We start from the raw sequence: 21,197 nt of genomic DNA on the forward strand, positions 1-21,197 counted from the left end.
TGTCACCTGGAGATGACATAAAAATATCATTAGCTGGGAGGCTCTGTCATTGCACAGAAGCCCTTCTGAAGAAACACTTTTCTCCAGCTTAATGTGATGGTAGTGCCTGTAGCAGCTGTAAAGTGCAGTATACAATAAAGTGCCGTGTGTCCTTGAGGACACATCCCTGTGCATGGAAACGGGCTTTCAGCACAAAATCGATTGTTTTGCACTTCCACCTTACATATTTACAAACTTTACAAATTTTCAAGATACCAAGTGTAGAGAAATACCACTGCCACACTACTAGACAACTGCAATAAAAGGTGGTGATGTGTAATACTTTGTTTTGAGAACCTTGCTACAGTACTTGTTCTTAAAGCAATTAAAATCCCATTCTTTTTTTGCTAGAAAAAATATTTTCTTTCTTTTTGCTTTTGCTTCATCATTTGCGCATATTTTATTAGAATATTTTGAAAAATATATTTTGGTTCAAGGCCTGAGATTTGGATTTTATAATGACATTTTAAAACCATTAACTTTTTAGTCTTTTAGAATTTTTCTCACGGGATAAAGGTTTTTGGCTGTTAATACTAATACTTAGTATTAAATATGTTCTATGCTTAAATATAAGTTGGTATTGAATCCCTTCTGCACCAGCATGACCCATTATCATTATATTTGTTTGCTGTACATCTTGAACTGAGCGCAAAATGTAAAAAAATATTAGACTTGGAATCTATTCAGCTGGGGTACTTATTAATGTGAAAATGCTTACTGCAAGTTGCCCTAGAAACAAGCTCAGTTTGGATTAGTAAAAAATATTCTGATCACTGGTGCATCGCATTTATATTGACCTTTTTGGCTATTAATAACATTGAGTTACGAAAAGAGAGCTGTTAATCTTAATGATAATGTACTCTTTTTCTTTTAGAGTCTGCTGTATATTCTGAGTGTATTCACATGGCTTTAACTGGCAGATCTGCTTTGTAAGAGATTCAGGTAACACACCTGCATGGGAAGCTCAATCGGTGCTAATGATGTTTCCTAATGCATTAGGGAAACCTGATATTCATAAATTGTGAAATAGGAAAAGAAAATGAAGGCCTACATTTAATCTGTGTTTCAGATCTTTGATTAAATGTTCAAGGCTGTCATGCTTTTAAAGGAAATGAATTGTGCTATCTCACCTCAACCATCTTTTGGAGAGGTAGTTGTGGTTATTTGAACCTTTTCAATAGAGTTACATACAATTTTCATGTGATACTGCATGAAAGGGAGCTGATCATTTAGAATATAACAATATATATGAATGGCTAATGTTATTGGAACTATACATTTGTATAAACAATTTTGTGAGCTTGGCAAATCAATACTTTTGCCCTAATTTTGCCTTCTGAAACAAAGATATCAAGTGTATGCTGGCAAAATTATTTTACTTTTTTTTCCCTACTTTGGTGTAGGATTTGCACAGATTAACGAAAACAGGCTCAATCAGCACAGCGACATCAGTAAACAGTTATTACAGCCAGATGGAAAAATGGGATCATATAAAAGTATCATGGTAACCTTTTCGTGTGGCTTACACCTTTATCAGAGATAAAGTGTCTTGTGATTTATTATTGTTATTGTTGTTGTTGTAATTGTTGTTTCAGACTTCCAGTTGTAAGAAGATGCTGGCTGTTGCTTTTCCACTATGAGGTTTTAAGTTAAATTAAAGTTACTTTTTGTGATACTGGGTGGCATGGTCGCACATGATTACTTAGCATTGCCACCTTGCAGTGCTAGGGCCTTGGATTCACTTCTGGGCCTGGTGTGCTGTCTGTGTGGAGTCTGTATGTTCTCCTCTGTTTGTGTGATATCCCTCAGTGTACTCCAGTTTCCTCCCATAGTTCAAAGATATTCTGCCAGGTGAGTTTGCTTCAGGAAAAATTGGTCCCGATGTGACCGTGTACGTGTCTGTGCGCGATGGACTGGAGTCCTGTCCAGGACATATCCCACCTTGCACCTGTTCCTTGCCAGGAAAGATCTCTGGTTCTCCTGCAACTCTGATTGGATGAAGTGGTTAGAAAATCGATGGATTTACTGGTACTTTAAAGTTTTATTTTATTTACAGTATTTATTTTATTTACTGCTGGAATAATGGAACTGGAATAATAAGTATAATCACAATTCTTACTAATTCAACAATTGCAATTGTAGTTAGAATTAGAACTGTAAAAGCAATTCAAATAGTAATGGTAAATGCCATTGTAAAGTAGTTAAAGTATAAATTGTGATAATAATTGTAAGTTTAATTATGATTAGACTGTTAATGTAATTGTGACAATGTAATTGTAATTCACATTACATTAACAATGATGCCATTGCACTTGAAGGTTTAATTGGAATTCAAATAAAAACTGTAATTGTAATCCATGTAATGATATAGTAATTGTTTTAATAATTGCTGTAGTTGGGATGGATGCTATTGTGGTAAATGCTAAAAATCTCAGTAATACACTTTGTGTAACTGTCGCTATCAATATTGGGCATTTACTATGTAATTTTTAACAAGTATTTGTATTTGATTTATTACCATTTAATTGTAAATGGAACATTGCAATTATACTTGTAGTTTTAAGTGTTTTGGTTGCCAATTAATTGACAAAGTGAATGAAACTGAAATCTGTTTGTTGCAGAAATTTTTTTAACTTTTCCAATGGATTGGAAAATGTGATCGGAACTTTCAACATAACTGATTCCGAAATTCTGATCGACATGTTATTATGAATTGAGTGATCAATTGTGCACTAACTCAGTCACGTGCAACATAATGTAGTCATAACAATATTCCTTTATCCCACGACTGTTCCTTGTTAGGGTAGTCAACCAAGTTTCCAAGGCATTTATTAAAGGATTAGCCAATGGCTCTTCATGTGATGCAGATTGTGTGAGTAAAGCTTAGTAAGATCATTTTGCACCCTATGTCTTTTGGTACAGATTTTTAGGTATTTTAAAACATAACAAGTCGGGTGATATGGTCGCATAAATACACAAATCATGCAGATGAAAAAATTCACACTTTAACACATTGTTGCTCTAGTCACATCTTTAAACATCTTTGGAGTGTTTCTTTTTTTTAATTTCAAGATATGTGCTTAAAGAAGTGCTGCGGTTATGTGTCTCAATTAAGATTGTGAGACCAGCCATTAGATAAAACCTTTCAAGAGCTGGTGCTATATGCTTTGTTAGCGCGTTGTAATGCAAGAATAATACCAAAGTAAACACAAAAGTGATGAGTTTGCAAAAGTGAGGCAGGAGGTCAAAGTCTGAAATGAAACAAAAACCCTAGCATGCCTGGGAATCTTCTGCCTCTGTGATAAGTACTGTAGGTCAAAGTGCAAGACAGAGGAAATGCTGGAATTCCTTCTCTGATGTTTCAATCTGGACATCCTCAGACTGCAGGGAAATATTTGAGACAGACAGTATATGACATTCGTCCTGAGAAGAGTGACTCTTTGTAAGGGCTTTGTCTGGGACTTTTATTACAAAGACCCACGTAGGTCCTCTCACTACCTCGCACAGGGCCCTTTATGCTCACTAACCCTCAGCCGTAACTCCGTTTGGGAGGTACTGTCCCTGGAATTACTGAAGGTGTGAACTAATTTGCTAACCGTGCCTCACTGCACTAAACCAGGAAACTGGATTGCCTCTGGGTTCTAAGAAACAAGGGTGGGCTAGCTCCCCTTCGACAAAACTCCTCAGATTTAAGAGCACCCCCTGCTGATTTTGATCAAGATTGCTTCATTTCAGTGCGACTCAGTTTACAGTGGTGAATATCAGTTCACCACTGATACACAGGGTTTGACCATATCAAACCCTGTATACATGGAATAAATGGCCTTATAGGTTTAGGCGTGTAATTGGGTGTATTCATTTGATTAATAAGGCACAACTGCCAGACAGAATCAAGGTTGGCCACTACTTACTTAACTTTTTTCCAGACATTTCACGTAATTTTGTTTAAAATTAAAAAGAAATGTTTTTTTTTTCTTTTGTATCTGAACAGACTTTATTAAACGTAATTTGGCCTATTTTGTATTCATTTTTTAGATTACGATAAACCTTGCTTGCCTGTAAGAACAGTTGCAGGGCTTCATGAAGACAAACCTTCACTGAATTCACTTAAGACACTAAAAATGTATTTCTAAAGGATTACAGTAATATTTCACGTACACCTAAAATCCAAATATTAAGTAAAACTGGTGTAATATAGTGTTTGTACTGGGTTACTGATTCAGAGATAATAATTATGTTTCTTTTTTGCACCATGTATTACAGGCATTACTGAGTACTGTAGTAACATTCTTGGGGGGACAGACTCTATAGAATCTGTGAATACCCTCACAACTGACTTGTGTGATAGTTAATAGTTAAAGTCAATAGCTGATAGTTATAGGGATCATAACTCCCTTCCTAAAAAGTGTTTACATAATGTTTCAGAATTAAGTGGTTTCATTGTTGCATGTTTTGACAGCCCACCATTCTCAGTAAACTCTTGCGGATTATTGCTGCTTCCTAAAGATGTGGCATGTCTCGCCCTGCCCCTCATCTTCATAAAACAAATGTCACCTACTGTACGCAGCTAGTGAAATAGAATACTCTTGGAGACTTGGTGTGGAATGCAGTGTAGTACCATATTGTTCAGATTTTTAAAAAATCAACAAGAAAATGAATTGGACAGTTACTACAAAATAACAAAGGTAGTCAGTTAAACCACAGGAAAAAGGCTTCATTTGTGTCTGAATTTTGTATTATGTTGCCTTTTAGGAAACTTTAAGTAAAGTACATGTCATGCATCCTTTTAATTCGGTTAAATGTACTATAATTTCCTAAAACTGTTAAAGAGTGTGGTTTATGGGGCTGTGTCTCAGTTCTTGTGTCAAAGCTTTGACTGGGTTACCCTCCGTGAAGAGTGTGCAAGTTGACATTGGTTTTTGCCAAGTGCTCTGGTTTCTATCAATTTGTATCTCTAAAAGGTTACTGTGTGTGTCTTGTGGTGGTCTGGTGTTAGGTGTTGTCCTGTCTTGTGTAGCAGAGCCAGTTCGGATACGGTGACGTCAGGTCCCCTTTAGCTCATGCGGCTGGTTCCCTGTTGCGTTATGCCAGAGACCTGGGTTATGCCGGAGACCTGCACGGAACCACAATGGTCACACTTGCACCCTGTGCTTCTACGATAGGCACCGATTTCCTTTGACCTGTAGTATAAGTACAGTGCCTTGCGAAAGTATTCGGCCCCCTTGAACTTTTCAACCTTTTGCCACATTTCAGGCTTCAAACATAAAGATATACATTTTTTATTTTATGTGAAGAATCACCAACAAGTGGGACACAATTGTGAAGTGGAACGAAATCTATTGGATTTTTGAAACTTTTTTAACTAATAAAAAAAAAAATGAAAAGTGGGGCGTGCAAAATTATTCGGCCCCCTTGCGTTAATACTTTGTAGAGCCACCTTTTGCTGCGATTACAGCTGCAAGTCGCTTGGGGTATGTCTCTATCAGTTTTGCACATCGAGAGACTGAAATTCTTGCCCATTCTTCCTTGCAAAACAGCTCGAGCTCAGTGAGGTTGGATGGAGAGCGTTTGTGAACAGCAGTTTTCAGCTCTTTCCACAGATTCTCGATTGGATTCAGGTCTGGTCTTTGACTTGGCCATTCAAACACCTGGATACGTTTATTTGTGAACCATTCCTTTGTAGATTTTGCTGTATGTTTGGGATCATTGTCTTGTTGGAAGATAAATCTCCGTCCCAGTTTCAGGTCTTTTGCAGACTCCAACAGGTTTTCATCCAGAATGGTCCTGTATTTGGCTGCATCCATCTTCCCCTCAATTTTAACCATCTTCCCTGTCCCTGCTGAAGAAAAGCAGGCCCAAACCATGATGCTGCCACCACCATGTTTGACAGTGGGGATGGTGTGTTGAGGGTGATGAGCTGTGTTGCTTTTACGCCAAACATATCGTTTTGCATTGTGGCCAAAAAGTTCGATTTTGGTTTCATCTGACCAGAGCACCTTCTTCCACATGTTTGGGGTGTCTCCCAGGTGGCTTGTGGCAAACTTTAGATGAGACTTTTTATGGATATCTTTGAGAAATGGCTTTCTCTTGCCACTCTTCCATAAAGGCCAGATTTGTGCAGTGTAAGACTGATTGTTGTCCTATGGACAGACTCTCCCACCTCAGCTGTAGTTCTCTGCAGTTCATCCAGAGTGATCATGGGCCTCTTGGCTGCATCTCTGATCAGTCTTCTCCTTGTCTGAGCTGAAAGTTTAGAGGGACGGCCAGGTCTTGGTAGATTTGCAGTGGTCTGATACTCCTTCCATTTCAAGATGATCGCTTGCACAGTGCTCCTTGGGATGTTTGAAGCTTGGGAAATCTTTTTGTATCCAAATCCGGCTTTAAACTTCTCCACAACAGTATTACGGACCTGCCTGGTGTGTTCCTTGGTCTTCATGATGCTCTCTGCGCTTTCAACAGAACCTTGAGACTATCACAGAGCAGGTGCATTTATACAGAGACTTGATTACACACAGGTGGATTCTATTTATCACCATCAGTCATTTAGGACAACATTGGATCATTCAGAGATCCTCGCTGAACTTCTGGAGTGAGTTTGCTGCACTGAAAGTAAAGGGGCCGAATAATTTTGCACGCCCCACTTTTCATTTTTTTATTAGTTAAAAAAGTTTCAAAAATCCAATAGATTTCGTTCCACTTCACAATTGTGTCCCACTTGTTGGTGATTCTTCACATAAAATAAAAAATTTATATCTTTATGTTTGAAGCCTGAAATGTGGCAAAAGGTTGAAAAGTTCAAGGGGGCCGAATACTTTCGCAAGGCACTGTAGATGGATGATTATAGAGAGTTATATAATGGGTGTGGCACATTAAATGTATTAGATAACCAGAACACACTCACGGAATGAGAATAAATATTGATGACAATGTAAAGTAGAAAAAGAACATTAATGTGTTTGTATTTCTATAATTGCAATCAAATAAGGAAAGGTGCTTCAGGTTAGAGTAGTTGTAAGGACTGGGGGGCGTATGAGTGGAAGGTTGTAGGTTCAAGACCCAGATACAGCACTATTATTGTACTGTTCACCCAGATTGCTTCAGTAAAATTGCAGATTCCTTCAGGAAAGGAATAATCGGGCAACCGAATACTCAGAGGAGAGCTGAGGGGGTGCGTCTATCTTCTAGGTGGCATTATCTTATGTGAATGCTCACATAAGTATAATGACAAGTATGTTCAACTTACTCCAGGCAAATGTACTTTAAGTCTTTAAATCTTTAACGAAAAATAAGTCTGCTGCAAATGCAATGGGAAGAAAACTGAGACATTTGCAATTATGTTCTAACATCTAATAATCCATGACGCAAGCATTCACTTGTTAATACAGCAATATGGTTAAATAATTTACCAACTTTCCATTTGTTTCTGTACACAAGTAAACACAAATTAAGAATTTATTTCTTAATTAGTCTACATCTGACTCATGTGAACACTGTTGCTCCTGTGTGTTATTAATAGTATATTGTTTTACATTGTACCCTTTTTAATTAAACATTTTAAACAGGACAGCACAAAACCTTGTATTTTCATTCTTTTCATGGAAGAACAAAACAGGGCTTTTCTCAGTCCTGAACGCAGGAAAGGTGGGTGTGGTGGATCACTGACTCTGTCCATCTGTCGATCTGTCAAGTGCTGCATGAGAAAGGCTGTTTAGGAGTATATTTACATTCCTGTCATGTCATCTTTGTACCACTGATTCCTCTCATATTGTCTCTCACTGGTGCCCTCATTAACAGCTACCCTAACAAGCCACAAGAACAACACTTAGTAACCTACAAGATCTCAGACTGAACTGCATCTGGAGGCCCAGCCTTCAATGACTCAGTGATGTCAAAACCATGACAGCAGCATGACAGCGTATAGAGTCAGCAGATGTTAAGCCCCTGAGGAGGTCTACATGACAGAACTGGTCTCATAAAAACAACAGCCATTCAATCCTCCACGACAGCAAGGGATACAACCCTCCCTAGATAGTACTAATCTATTGAACATGCTCAAGCCAGAGTTCACAGATGTGGAAAACCAAACACAAATACCCACCCACCCTTTTGAAGTCCACAGGTCCACATGAATAGCTCCCCCTTTTGATATGAAGACCACTGTCAGAAGTCAGGGCCTCTCTGCTGTAGCTCACTCTGGGTTCTTGTCACCATCCCACACTAGGGTCTCTAGTCTGCTCTCTCGTCTGCCTCCTTGGGCATCTTCAGTTTCTCTGCAAATGTCTACTGGGATTAATCCACTGTCCTCATGAGTTGTTCAGGTGAGAGCAGTTGTTAGGACTGGGGGGCTTATAAGTGGAAGGTTGTAGGTTCAAGACCCAGATAGAGCGCTATTCTTGTACTCCCATGAGTAGCGTGTCTTAAGAAATTTCACTTGGGGTGTTGCCTGTATCTGACTGGGCTACCTAATCCCCTGAAAGTCTATCATCCTAGCTGTTTCTTTCCTTATTAAAAGATAATAGATGGGGAAAAAAAAAACTTTCTTATGTGGTAACAGGTAGCTCTTTAAGGCGATGATATCATCCAGCCAATTCTGGCCTGTACAGGGCTGATTCCTGTCATACTCTTTAAACACAGGGTGCCATATTCTTGAAGCTTTCCTTCAACAGCAAGCTTTTGCAGCCTCCTTCTGCCATATGACCCGCTTCAACGTCTTCAAGTCTAGTTGTCTAGTTCATTTGACACAGATGTGAAAAAAACAAGTTGGACAGTTCTGGTGGAGAACAAAACAAGTTAAAAAATGTTTTTATTAAATGGGCTCAGGATTACAACCAGGCAGAAAGCAGGTTCATTAGCAATATGGCAAAGCTTTTTTCATTACCATCCAAAGCTATCATAACCATTTAAAAAAACAACAGCCACAGTTTTGATATAATGTGATAAAGAATCACAGGGCAGAGCCTCACGCTCTTGCTCTTAAAAAAAAGCAGGCAGAGTGGTGGCACTGTGGCTAAGGATCTGTGCCTGTGGCTGGAAGGTAGCTGGTTCGAATCCTGCAACCCACAGAGGAATTCTGCTCTGTTTAGCCCCTGAGTAAGGCCCTTAACCCCAGCTACTCCAGGGGTGCTGTATAAATGGCTGACCCTGTGCTCTGGCCCCAAGCTTCTCTCCCTATGTTTGTGCCTGTGAGCAAGCTGGGGTATGTGAAAAGACAAATTCCTAATGCAAGAAATTGTATATGGCTAATAAAGTGATCTCTCATGCTCTTCTACTAACTGTTACTCAGATCCTCTTACAACCATATAATTTTTTATAAGAAATTACAAATAATTATAAATTCTGAGAGTGGAGTACATTTGTATTTTAGGTCACATCACATTCTGGAGAATGCTTTCCTGGAACATGGCGTAGTGATTGTGTGTCTCAAATCATTACGATTTTTTCTTTTTGCTGTCACTTCTAGTGATATGTGAACAAGTGTATGTTGCGGTTATATGCTGTTTCACCGGATGTAAAATGTACAAAAATAGTAAAGACCAGCTATTTAAATTGTTCTTTAAGCCACAGTACTTGATACGCCAGTTTGGTGATAACAATTTGACAGCAAGGCCTTTGATTTTTTCCTTTTCGCCAGCTGAAAACTTGAGGTTTTATTGTGAAACTGCTTGCTGCAGCAAAATGAACTGAGGACTGTGGCTTACTCCTTATCTTTTATTGGCTCTGAGCCTGCAAACTTCTTCTGTGGATTGTGTTGACAGTGCCAAGTTTTCTGAATTCCATTTTATCAGGACAGACTGAATGTGCACTCGTGGTTTGTTTAGTGTGAGCAACAGGCCATGCAATAGATGATGTGGCTTCATGTTAAACTGGCAACGTCAGTTTGACAAAGAGCGCTTTAAAGGGAAAGGTTACCATTTAAGTTTTAAATCATTAATTAAATGCAAAATCCTTAATGCAGGTCACGTAACTAACAACGGTGGTATTTGTAGTAAGAACTGTGATGTTATCAGATTTCCGTTCTGGTACAAGTATGGTTCTGAACATATTGTCCTGTCTATAGATATTGTAGTAATTGTTTTATCCTCTTAACATGTTTTACATGGTATTGTCACCTTTCTCAATATATAAAACAACTGTGAACAAGAACACTATTTTTTGTTAATTTATGTTAATCAGACTTCTTTAGAAAGTTTTTTGTTTGTTGCTTATCCTTCTGACTGATGTAAATACAATTGCTGCTGACAATTTTCCTGAATAATAACCTTCCTATGGTGTCCTATGCTGTGAAATTACAAAATGTAGCATATATATGTTTAAAACTTAAGATTTTATTTATTACCTGAATGCTGACACTGAAGACATATAATGGTAAGATAATTAGAAACAAAAACTGATTTTTTTTGTTTCTGAAACATGAAATATCAATTGCTTAAGACCTGTGAACTGTATTTGACGGAAGCACCTTAGGAAACAAATACAGCTACAAGACGTTTTGGGTAAGTTTCTACCAACTTAGCACACCCAGTAGGTCCAATTTTTGCCCATTTTTCTTGGCAGATTTGCTCCAGCTCTCCTAATTTAATTGGAGATTGCTTATAGACAGCTATTTTTTAAGTCTTTCCCCAGATTCTCAATAGGATTCAAGTCAGGACATTGAATCCTATTGTCAGTCAGTCCCTCAAAGGCATTCATTTTCTTATTCTTAATTCCTATTTTTGTAACTTTGGCCTGCTTTGGATCATTACATTGTCAGAAAGTATTTTTTTTTAAAGTCTAAAGCATGTTTTCCTCTAAGTACTTTACTCTATGTTCTCATTAATCATTAAAATAATTTCTGTAGAGATGATGCTGACTGAGTAATGTACAATGTTGAGCTTGCATCAGATATCACACTTTGTACTTAAACCAAAATGTTCCAATTTTGTCTTGTCTGACCACAAAACCTTTTGCCATATGTTTGCAATATCCACTTAGGCGCTTTGCTGTATGTGGGATATGAGATTTCTTTTGATTCCTTACAAGCCCCCTTGTATGAATGGGATGTTGTTGACCCATGAACATTTTCTCCTATTTCACTCTCTAAACTCTCTTATTTTTTAGAAGTTGCAGTTGGCTTTGCAGTATTACCCCCCTCCCTGTTTCCTTTTTGCTCAACTGCTTAGCTTGATGGGCAAACCTTTATTCTAGACAGTACCTATGTCATTTCTGCTTCTTGATGATCCACTTCACCATGTTCAAACACAAACTATTAATGGTCTTTGACATTTTTTCATACCCTTCTACTGATCTGTGCCTTTATATAACATTATCCCTTAGTTGTTTTGAATGCTTCTAGGTCTTCATGGTTGAACGTTTGCTTGAAGATTTGCTGCTAGACTGAATGACCTTACAGTTGTATTTATTCTGGAACCATGTGAATAATTATTTTTGCATGCAGACAGAGGACAGCCAACTAACTTTATGCCTTGGTAATCTTGTGAACGTAAATTAATTAAGATCTGCCAAAGCACAGAATTTGAATACTTATGCAATCATGACATTTCATTTTTTTTCTGTAATATTTCTTATTTTGTATTACTTTCTGTGTTTTGCTTTGAATATGTGGAGCAAGTTGTGTAAGTATCATGACTGCAAGTTTTTAAAGCAAAACAATGAGACAGCTTTGCAAGGGTCTAAATACTTTTGCAAGGTGCCTTAGGTATGGTGTTAAGAAAGGTTTGCAAGTTACATACTTAGACTGAGACTGCAGAGCTGTTCTCTGTTTAAAAAGTAGTATGATCTTCTCGACAAAGAAAGAATAATCTTTCTTCCTTCCTAACAATCTTTTCTTGAAATCCAATTCAGGTGAAGGGTTAAAGGAGCAGTCAGAAATGTTTGTCAGGGCTGGTTTGAAGCACAAATAAGCTAAGTGCTTTGAGTGTAATTGTAATTACATTGAGAAGGTTTAGACAATTGCCTTAATAAGCTGCAAGCCTTTTTGAGTGCTCCATCGTATTCATAAGTTTTGTTTGTGTCGATTTCCAAACACATCATCCTTCAGTAAATGTTTGCATATTGATTGTTTCCATAGAGGTGTTAGCTGTTGTTGGTGATATTTTGCTGTATTGTTATTACTACTGGAAATACCACTTCTCTTGCTGCTATGAACGTGATGTTTGTGACATTTATTAATTTGAACGTGATGAGTAAACTTGGGTAGGTGTAAAGAATGCAGAGCTTCATGCTCATGTGCAGCTACCCTCATTTGCACTTTTGAATCACATTTAGATTCAGATTTATTATCAGCTAGGTCTATTCTAGCTAATCTCCCTTCTCTGTTGTGTGTGATTGATCCATTCTGTTTTTCCACATGCTGAGCTAAACTTAATCTCCACCAATCCATGCAAATGATTTGTTACTATTACAGAAGTACAAAAAAGATCATGTTTGAAATCATGACTGTAAAGCTCATAGCACCAGATGTAAACTACAAAATGTTCATTATATTAATCAAATTAACCTGGAAAACATAGATTTATTCATTTTGCAAATCTATAGCAAATCCAATTAAGTGTGTGCAAAGAAAGTACTTGGTAATTATGGGTCAACAGCTCATTTATGCTCTGTTTAAGATTTATTCTGGACTTTAACCAAATCTGAAATGCACTCTTGTTGAGATGTTTTTACAATTCCAGAACACTGTGATCAATCTATGCTGCACCGAAGGATTCTAGTCAAAGGACCAATTTCAGAGTCTGTGAGCCTGGGGAGGTTTTTAATATACTGTACATATGGTCTTATCTTCCCTGTGGGCAAATTTCCCATTCCTTAACATATTGATCAGGAGGGAAATCTACACAAAGGGAAAATTGGGGTCATACAGCTTATGTCAAACAAGATAACAAAATAAAAAAAATACACTGGGATAGTTTTATATACTGGTTTCAATTCGGAAGAGGTTGTTTTAACTGAATTGCTTATCTTAATATTGTCTTGCAATAAAAGCATAAAGTCTTACACAGTATGACTATTAGCTGGTTTAACTCGGTACAAAGAAATATTAAGAATCGGAGAACAATGACTATAGAGACCGCACCTATGTTTGTAAATGACATGTTCCCATGAGAAATAGGTAAGGTACGAACCTGTTAATGTCACTTTGACATAACGAAATACGCTCTATATAAGGTGTACCTCTTCCTGTGCAATAATTAGGGAACCTCCTGTGCTAGCTTCGTGTGGATGATCTGTTATGACTACTGGCGTTATTAGCCAACGGCGAGCTTATCTGTGGGATCTGTGCGTGGAAGCAGTCAAAGGTTGGGGTGTTGATCTGTCAGTTTTGACCAGGCGCCCCTCCCTGGTCCTCGCCGCGCAGGCTCACTGCGTTCTCCCGGTCAGGGCGAGAACAGTGTCAGTATGGCGGCGGGGCGCTGCTGGAAGGATGCTGCTGCAGTTGCTGATGATGTCGCTCCTGCTGTCAGAGTATGAACAAGAGAGTCACGGAAAACGACAAGAGAACAAGCAAGGGCCGGACGTCGTGATCTCGTAGAGCGCCGACATGGCCAGGCTAGCCGACTACTTCGTTGTGGTCGGGTACGACCTCGATAAGAGGGGTGAGTCCCTGAGTGTTTTTGGAACCGGGCTGCAGCCTCAATATAGTAAACAGGAGGCGGGGAGCGCAGGGAAGGGGAGGCGGGGATGGGCCGGGGCCGGGACGGGACAACACTGTGCACCCTACTTCAGACATCCCAGGGCAGGCAAGCGCCGCCACTAACAGCCGCGGATGCCAGAGGCCTGAGCGGAGGGCCCGAAATTAGAGCTGTCTGTGTCAAATCTGGAAAGTACAAAAAGAAACAAAGACGAAAGCGAAGGAACTGTAACACTGTGCCGGGGATAAGGTGCTTACGGCCCTGTAGTTGTCATGTGGTTGAAATATAGCGTTTTAAAAGAGCGCTGTGCTGCAGATCTGGAAAGGGTGGACTCGTGTGTCTGCGTGTTACTTAGTCCTAAACTGAATACCGAAAGTGCGTAAGGGATGGAAACAAAATAAGGGCAACGTGACTTTATTTGTTTCAGTAGCATGGTAAATGAGCTGTTAACCTCTATCCGACAGGAAACAGGTTGATGTTTTATTGTCTGGCGTAAATTGACAACTGAACAGCCAACTATATTTTAGTGGTAGAAAGGTGTTTGACACAGTATGTCCATTGCGACCCTTTACTTTTTTGAAAGTCACATCGTGAAGAACTTGATATTGATCAAGATCTCATTAGTATTTTTTTAAGAAGAAACACGTTTAACTCGGGGTGAATTCTGCATCCGTATTCTTTGCTGGGGAGGGAGAGAGAATAAATCAAGTCCTCTATGGAAAGTTAAAATTCGCATCTGCAGTGTGTTGTGCATAGCCGCTGTAGGCCTGCTGTCATTTAATATTGCTCTCATCATTTGTGGCCTAGATGCATAAAGTAGGGTGTGCCTTGAAGATACACACATGAAAATTTTTTATTTATACGGCGATTGAATGCAAGCACCCTGAGACAGCCTTGGGCTGTTTGTTTTTAGAATGGGTTTGCACTATGTTTTACATCTAAACTAAAACAGAAATCGCAGAATATCACTTATGTTCTTCACTAAAATTCGATATTGTAGAAGTGCAGGTCTACCAAATGCATTCTTACCGTTTCCAGTTATTCAATGTATTTTTAAGTATCCTAAAGAGAGCAGTGTTATGACTAATTTATGTAACAGACACATTTATCCAAAGTGACAAGTGTATGTATCTGTTCGTACAGGAGGGTGTTTCAATCTAAGTGAAGCACCTTGAGCACTGTACCTCCCAAGATTCAAACCCACAACCTTCCAGAGGCCAGAGCCGTAGTCATTGCTCCAACACCTACTGTAGATAAAGGGTGGGATATTGGACTCGGCCTGCACCCAAATCTGGAGTAGGGACCAGAGGAGTCTTTGCATCCTAAAGAGTGAATCCAAAATTTTTTGTGTGGATTATTTTCCTTTCCACTGTACAGAACAGAGATGGCAGAACATCTGGGTACCAGACAAACAAGAAACAGGTTGGAATTAAAAAAAACAACAACAACAACAACAAAGGCCGTTGTGTTGTTTCCAAGCCAGCCAGATGTTTTTTTTTTTAAACATAAAAAAGCTTTTGTTTTAATTGATGGAAAACCTGGCATAAACTAAAGGTAGGACTCTCGACACTGAAACGTAGCTGTTGAATGTGGGTTAACTCCAAGTCAAGAAAGATGCTAAACCTCACTTTGGCTCCGAAAGGGAAGAGTCAATGAATGTTAACATAGTGTCTGTCAATGTAAATAGTTACAATTGTTCACACTAATGTAAGTCACCTTGATATCAGCTCAATTGGACCTGTATTACAGCTCCCAGGTCTCCAGGTTTTGAAAAGGCCCAGAGTTTCCTCCAGTCTGGAGCAGGACTGGATGCCTCTGTACTAGATGATACACCTTGCAGCTTTTTTAAAACTTTTTTTCAATCGGGGATTCTCATCCTTGGTCTCACAGATCCACAGCTCGGCTCTTCCTCATTTCCGCTTTGTTTGTTTTTTAAACACAATCTTAATTGAACTCAATGTTGCGTGATTTGAGACCTTGCAAGTTTCTGTCTGTACTCAGGAAGGGGGAGATCGGAGGTTCTGTATGACACGCAACGATTGTAAAGGCAACGTTCAACAAGGTTTTGGAATGTGAAACTATTAAGATCGCATATTCTTTTATAAGGCTCATTAAGGTCTCGGTAATGTAACTGAGAGCCCAACAGGAACAAAACATCAGCAGCTGTGTGGGGCCCAGGACCAGGGCTGGGAACTTCTGTTTTCAACTATTTCTGAAGTCCTACCTAGCCTTATGTAGTGGGAAATGAGCCACTTGTGGTGCTGTTCAGAGTGAAGGCTGCAGAAGACCCAGCCTGAAAAGTCAGGTTTGGTGATATTGTAGTTCAGATGTGGTGGAAACTTCCTGTTCGAGGAGCTACAGCTATTTTGCGACATCTGTCGTTTCCTTTGATGATTAATGAACAAGCACTTGGAATTTCTCTAGTTAGGGACACCGTGCTTTTTGCTTGCCAAAGGCAAGTTCAGTAAAAATTGATTGAAATTCCTTCTCTGACTTTGAACTTATTTAGAGATTGCAGTAATTTCCCCCGATGTAGGGCTAGATGCAAACCCATTTTTGTCTTGCGCCTATACACTATCAAATTCATGTGCAAAATACTAGTTCTGTGTAAGCAGAGCATCTCATGAATCACTGAATAGATGGTCCTTTACCGATGGATGCTATGAAACATTGTGGAGCAGTGTGTTCATCAAATCATGAGTGGACTAACATCTCCTGACATGATGGGAGTTAAGTGTTGCCTTATCTAAAGCAAGAAACTGAATACAGTCAGATATTTTGGTGATTTAGTTAGCCTTAAGTATTGATCACACAGATGAATCAAAGGGCCCAGGTTAGTGGAAGTGTAGCAGGCATATTTTTTGGAAGAGAAAGTATTCAGTAATGTAATAAAATCAGTTTGGGGGTCTTTGTGGGGGACCTGCTCTTTGAGGCTAACCTATTTTCCCCTTCACTCCTGAAAACATTTCATTTTTAGCTTCATTGATCTTAACCTTCACATCTCAAAGCTTGAAGTGTATTTAGCTGTGCGCAGATGCAGTCGTCTTGAAAAGGTAAATGTGGAGCTGAACGATCACTGACGCTAAGATCAAAGCTCTTCGTGACACTGTCTGCAATAATTTACATTTGGGTGTGGCAGCCTTAAATTTCAAAAGAAAGTATGCAGTGCATTTTGCTTGATTATGAATGAAGTCACCAAAAACAGATACTTGTAGGTTTCTTTAGAGGTTTTGCTTTAAACAGGAAATGGAGACTGCAAAGTCAGTCACTCAAGGGAATTGCAGATACACTGAGAATCAAGTTTTTGTTTATAGGCTGTGGAACAACAATGTTGTCGTTTCCAAGCACTGAATTATGTTCGTGCTGTTCATTTGTAGCTTAAGTATCCACACGTCCCTACCAAGCAGACTCTTCTTTTAGTGGATATTTGGCTGAAAGCGGTAGAAGATCTATTTATTATTCATAACAAGAATGCTGTTCTCATAAATGCAGTACTGGGCTTGAGCAGTTTCCGGTGTTGTTGTTTAGAAAATATGGCCCAACATGTCAAACTCCGTAATTGTCAGGGGTGAATACTATTTGTCACAGAAAAGGAAGTTGTTGTTTTTCCTCGGAAAGTGATCAGAGCTGATCATTAACAGAGATGGAGAAGAGAGAACCTATTTTGTAAATGTTCTTAATCTGCATTTTTGGTGATTTCAAGATTTGGTGTCATGACTTTTCTGTGTTTTTAAAATATTTTGGAAATATGAAAATTCCTCCATGTCTCTTTTGCTAAGTGTTAATTAGTGGACATTAGGTGAAACATCTGGTTTAGACAAGATACCTCTGCCGACCAGGATATTTTGTGGCAAATAATGGTTCCAGAAGCCACAGTTAATTTCATAGTAATGAGATATTTCATACTAATTAAATGGAAATAACCCACAGACATTTATTTGTATGCTAAAAATGTGATGCTACACATTTGAAAAGTTTTCAAACCTCAAACAAGATTTAGTTAATAGTTGGATGGCTTGGGGATTTTCTGCAGGTGCTACAAGAAAGGAGAACCATCATCACCACTTTGGAAACCATATAGGACATTTGACTTCTGAATTGTTATACAGACCCACAGCTGTGCATTAAATAAGATCTCTAATTATCTATAAAAATTATGCTTCATTCACTTGCGGTTTCAATCATTAGTGAGAAACAAGTTTAATTCGTAGGACTGAGCCCTCTGCCCGTGAAGAATGTGCTTTCTAATGAAATAAGTCCATCTATGGAGAAGTTGTACAAGATTCCAGTTCTGTACAGAGTTGAAAAGTACAATAATGAATAGCTTTCACGTTGGTAAATTACATCCAGACTGTTGTAGATAAAGGAGCATGTCCTGCACTGTGATCTTTTCTGGTTCTTCCTGGAATTCAGAGACTTTTTCTGCAGTCGTTTGCCATGGCCTGTTTCTGAGCAGTTCAATAATTCAGAAATGTTTTGCCTTTCCGTGAGAGTTGGATGTACAGTAATGTAACTTCCCAGAGTAAGAGCAAATCCATTAGTTAGCTCCTTTTCCCATTCCTGTTCAAAATGTTCTGGTATTTCAAAGAATAATTTAAACCTGTACTAGTGATACAGGTAAAATGTTTGCTCATGTCCGCTTTGTTTGATGTGTGGATTATTGGTGTCTTGCGTTCTCATGTGTATGCCTATCTGTTTTATTTGTAATGCATTTCTGAAATGTCAGTTTTCTACATACAGTTCACCTGATGGCATCGTCTCATAGTGCTGCAGTGATGCTTTCTACAAATAAATAAGGCTACTATTTAATTTATGTAACTTGGAGTTTTTGAAATTCATCATTTGTGCAAAACCATTCTTTAAGATTCAAAAGCTTTTTATCCATTTCATAAAAGCCCATTGGTTTATAATCTAAAGTTATTTGCTCTCCATGTGTCAAATGGCCACGTTCTAGCCAGTGTAACCACTGAAACCTTGTGTAAGCCTCTAGCTCTATATTTATTATCGTAAAGGTGGTAACAAAGTATCTGTTCCATGAAAAATGATAATGAGTGTTGTCACCATCTAAGTGGTGCTAATTTCTGATGCCACTTCCTGGAGCCTACTGGACGAGACTGATCTCTACTTTAAAATATTAGTGGTTTGATTCAGATTCGACATTAGAATGGGTGAGATATACCTATAATGCAAACAAAATATTCCTTAAAAATAACCACTAAAGTCCCAATTGCTGTCAGCTTTTTTTTCCCCAAAACAACTCATCCAGATATTGCTTTCCTGCAAAGACAGTAGGCAAGAACTAAAGCAGGGCAAATCCAGAGTATGAAGTAAACGTCTTTATTTATTGATTAAGCAATCTTGCTTCAATAATCTGTTGCATGTGACTAAAACGTCTTCCTGCAGAGCCATAGTCTAGCCTGTTTTATGCGTCTCCCTTCAGACCCATAAACACCTTGAACAATTTAAAATAAAACTTCCAATACCCTTGAGGTCCTCAGGGACAAGACTTGTCTTAATTGAACCAAGAAAATAACTGAATTACTCAAGGTCATGTGATCTAAAACTTTACAGAGCGATCAGTGAAGAAGATCCTTCTGGACTATGACCCTCCATAATTGGGGTCAGGACTTTGTAGATGCTGTAGTTGATTTTTTTAAATTTATGTTTTAGGAATTTGTTTAGCAAATTTAGATCAGCCTAAAATGGGCTTCATGAAATGAAGAGTCTAGCTTGAGAACTGAAAACGGAGGAGCTGGTGGGATTAGATTGTTCCTGTTCATAACTGGTCAGCTTGCCTTTTTTTCTTCTGTTTGAGGTCAGCGGTTTGGGAATTAAAGTCCTATTGGTTTTTACAGCAGATATATCCATATTCTAGAGGCTTTCATTTGTTTTTTTTTTTAATGAATCTTGTAGTATGTGTGCATCTTCCCAGGAAACATCTTGCATGAAATTCCATACATTTCAAAAGGTGATGTTTTAAATTTGGAACGGACATGGTTTCCATATGCGAGTTATGATCGTGTGACCCACTACTGTGAGTGTTCTAATCCCCCATCGGCGAGCATCTTGGTGCTTATGATTCATGGTAGGGACGAACAGAGGGCACTGTGTTGGTGAAAGTAACATGCATTTCAATTGAGCAAGCTGTTGCGGTGACACACAGTGACACCCTCACTCTGGGCCTGACAGGCTGCTTCCCTGCACACTGGGTTTTCTTTACGCTGCTGGAATAAATCGATTCTAGTCAGCTGAACTTTGGTCTTGGTCTTTCTTGAGCCTGTTCTTGTGAAGAACACATGGTGCTTGGGATGACTGGTGAAACTGAATGTGTGCGTACTAGTAAGGTAAGAGTAGTGATGTTCAGTTTGTCTTGCAGTAGGGTCTTACTATAGCTTCTGCCAAAATCCTTGTTTCACAGCATGTTAATTCATAATCGGATGTTTAAATAACATCTTGATTAAGAATTGCTCCTGAAATAGATTAAATTCATCTGCTTATTTTTCTAGCCTTCCAACATTCTGAGTTACTCCCATCTCTGCCCCCCTTAAAACTAGAATGATAGAATTCTACATATAGTGGGACTTTTCAGTGGTCAAATGGTTCTCAAGAGCCTTTGTTCTTGATTGTTTTTTTACAGTTTTACATGAAGTATGATATTTTTTAAAGGCAAAGAAGAACTCGACAAAGTTGGCAGGTATAATGGCAAAACAAGTGAAAGAGATTCCCACCCTTCCCACAAGCTTTAATTTGATTATTTTAGGGAACGCTTTCCAGTTCAGTGCAAGTCTAACGGGTCAGTTTTTTTTTGATAGAGCAAACCTTTGATTTGTACAAAGAACAATTGGAAGTATTTGGATTGTTTATTTTAAGAGTTTTTGTGTGCCTCGGATTAGTTCTGGGAATCGGGTAGGCCTAAATGCATCTGGCTAATTTCAAAAATGGAAAAGGTGGCCAGATTCCCATTACAAGCATTTTTATAGATTGACATGTAGTTGAAAATAATGTTGTCAGATAGATTGTCTGAGCCCATGAACAGAATTTCTGTTGTGGTATTTGTGTCCCTTCATTCTTTTGGGACATTATCAGTCAATTATGTTTTTAAATTTCATATTATTTTAAAACGGTCCCTATCCTTGATATCTGATATTCTTCAGGTTATGTGTGTACTTGAAGGTAGTGATCTGCACAGAAACACTTTATCTGTAGCATAATACAGGGCCACTCAACCTGCAGCTATTCTTCTTCATTCCACCATTACAGAATGTTTCTGCAGCAGGTCCTTAATTATTTAATTGATTAAGCAATAAGGAAGTGACTCTTCGAAAGCACTGCAGTGAATTGGAAGGGTGGAAGGCTCAGCAGCCCTGATGCCGTATGTAACTGACAGCTTTGCCCTCATTTGAGGTCCCCTTGGCTCAAAGCAAAAAAGCTAAAGATATAACGAGTTTTGAGGTCAGTGATGTGTTTTTGAGGAAATAAAATTAACCTTAATGTTAAGATTTAATGCTTTATTTACACTGTAGCTCTCAA

At 38.6% G+C, this 21,197-nt stretch overlaps 1 protein-coding gene across 7 annotated transcripts in view; it reads left to right on the forward strand.

Moving 5' to 3' along the window:
- The first annotated feature begins 13,369 nt into the window (after positions 1 to 13,369).
- Positions 13,370 to 21,197, forward strand: part of sbf1 (SET binding factor 1) — a 102,664-nt gene continuing 94,836 nt past the window's right edge. For 3 of the 7 annotated variants that reach the window (XM_069192193.1, XM_069192195.1, XM_069192192.1), the window contains exon 1: positions 13,371 to 13,631. In XM_069192193.1, the coding sequence (XP_069048294.1) occupies positions 13,577 to 13,631 (55 nt within the window). In that variant the 5' untranslated portion in view covers positions 13,371 to 13,576. Of the gene's footprint in view, positions 13,632 to 21,197 lie in introns of all 7 variants that reach the window. The other 4 variants (XM_069192190.1, XM_069192191.1, XM_069192194.1 and 1 more) reach the window with 3 other exon arrangements.

Source organism: Lepisosteus oculatus, chromosome 7, assembly GCF_040954835.1.
Source record: "Lepisosteus oculatus isolate fLepOcu1 chromosome 7, fLepOcu1.hap2, whole genome shotgun sequence".
In the NCBI taxonomy this organism is placed as follows: Eukaryota; Metazoa; Chordata; class Actinopteri; order Semionotiformes; family Lepisosteidae; genus Lepisosteus; species Lepisosteus oculatus.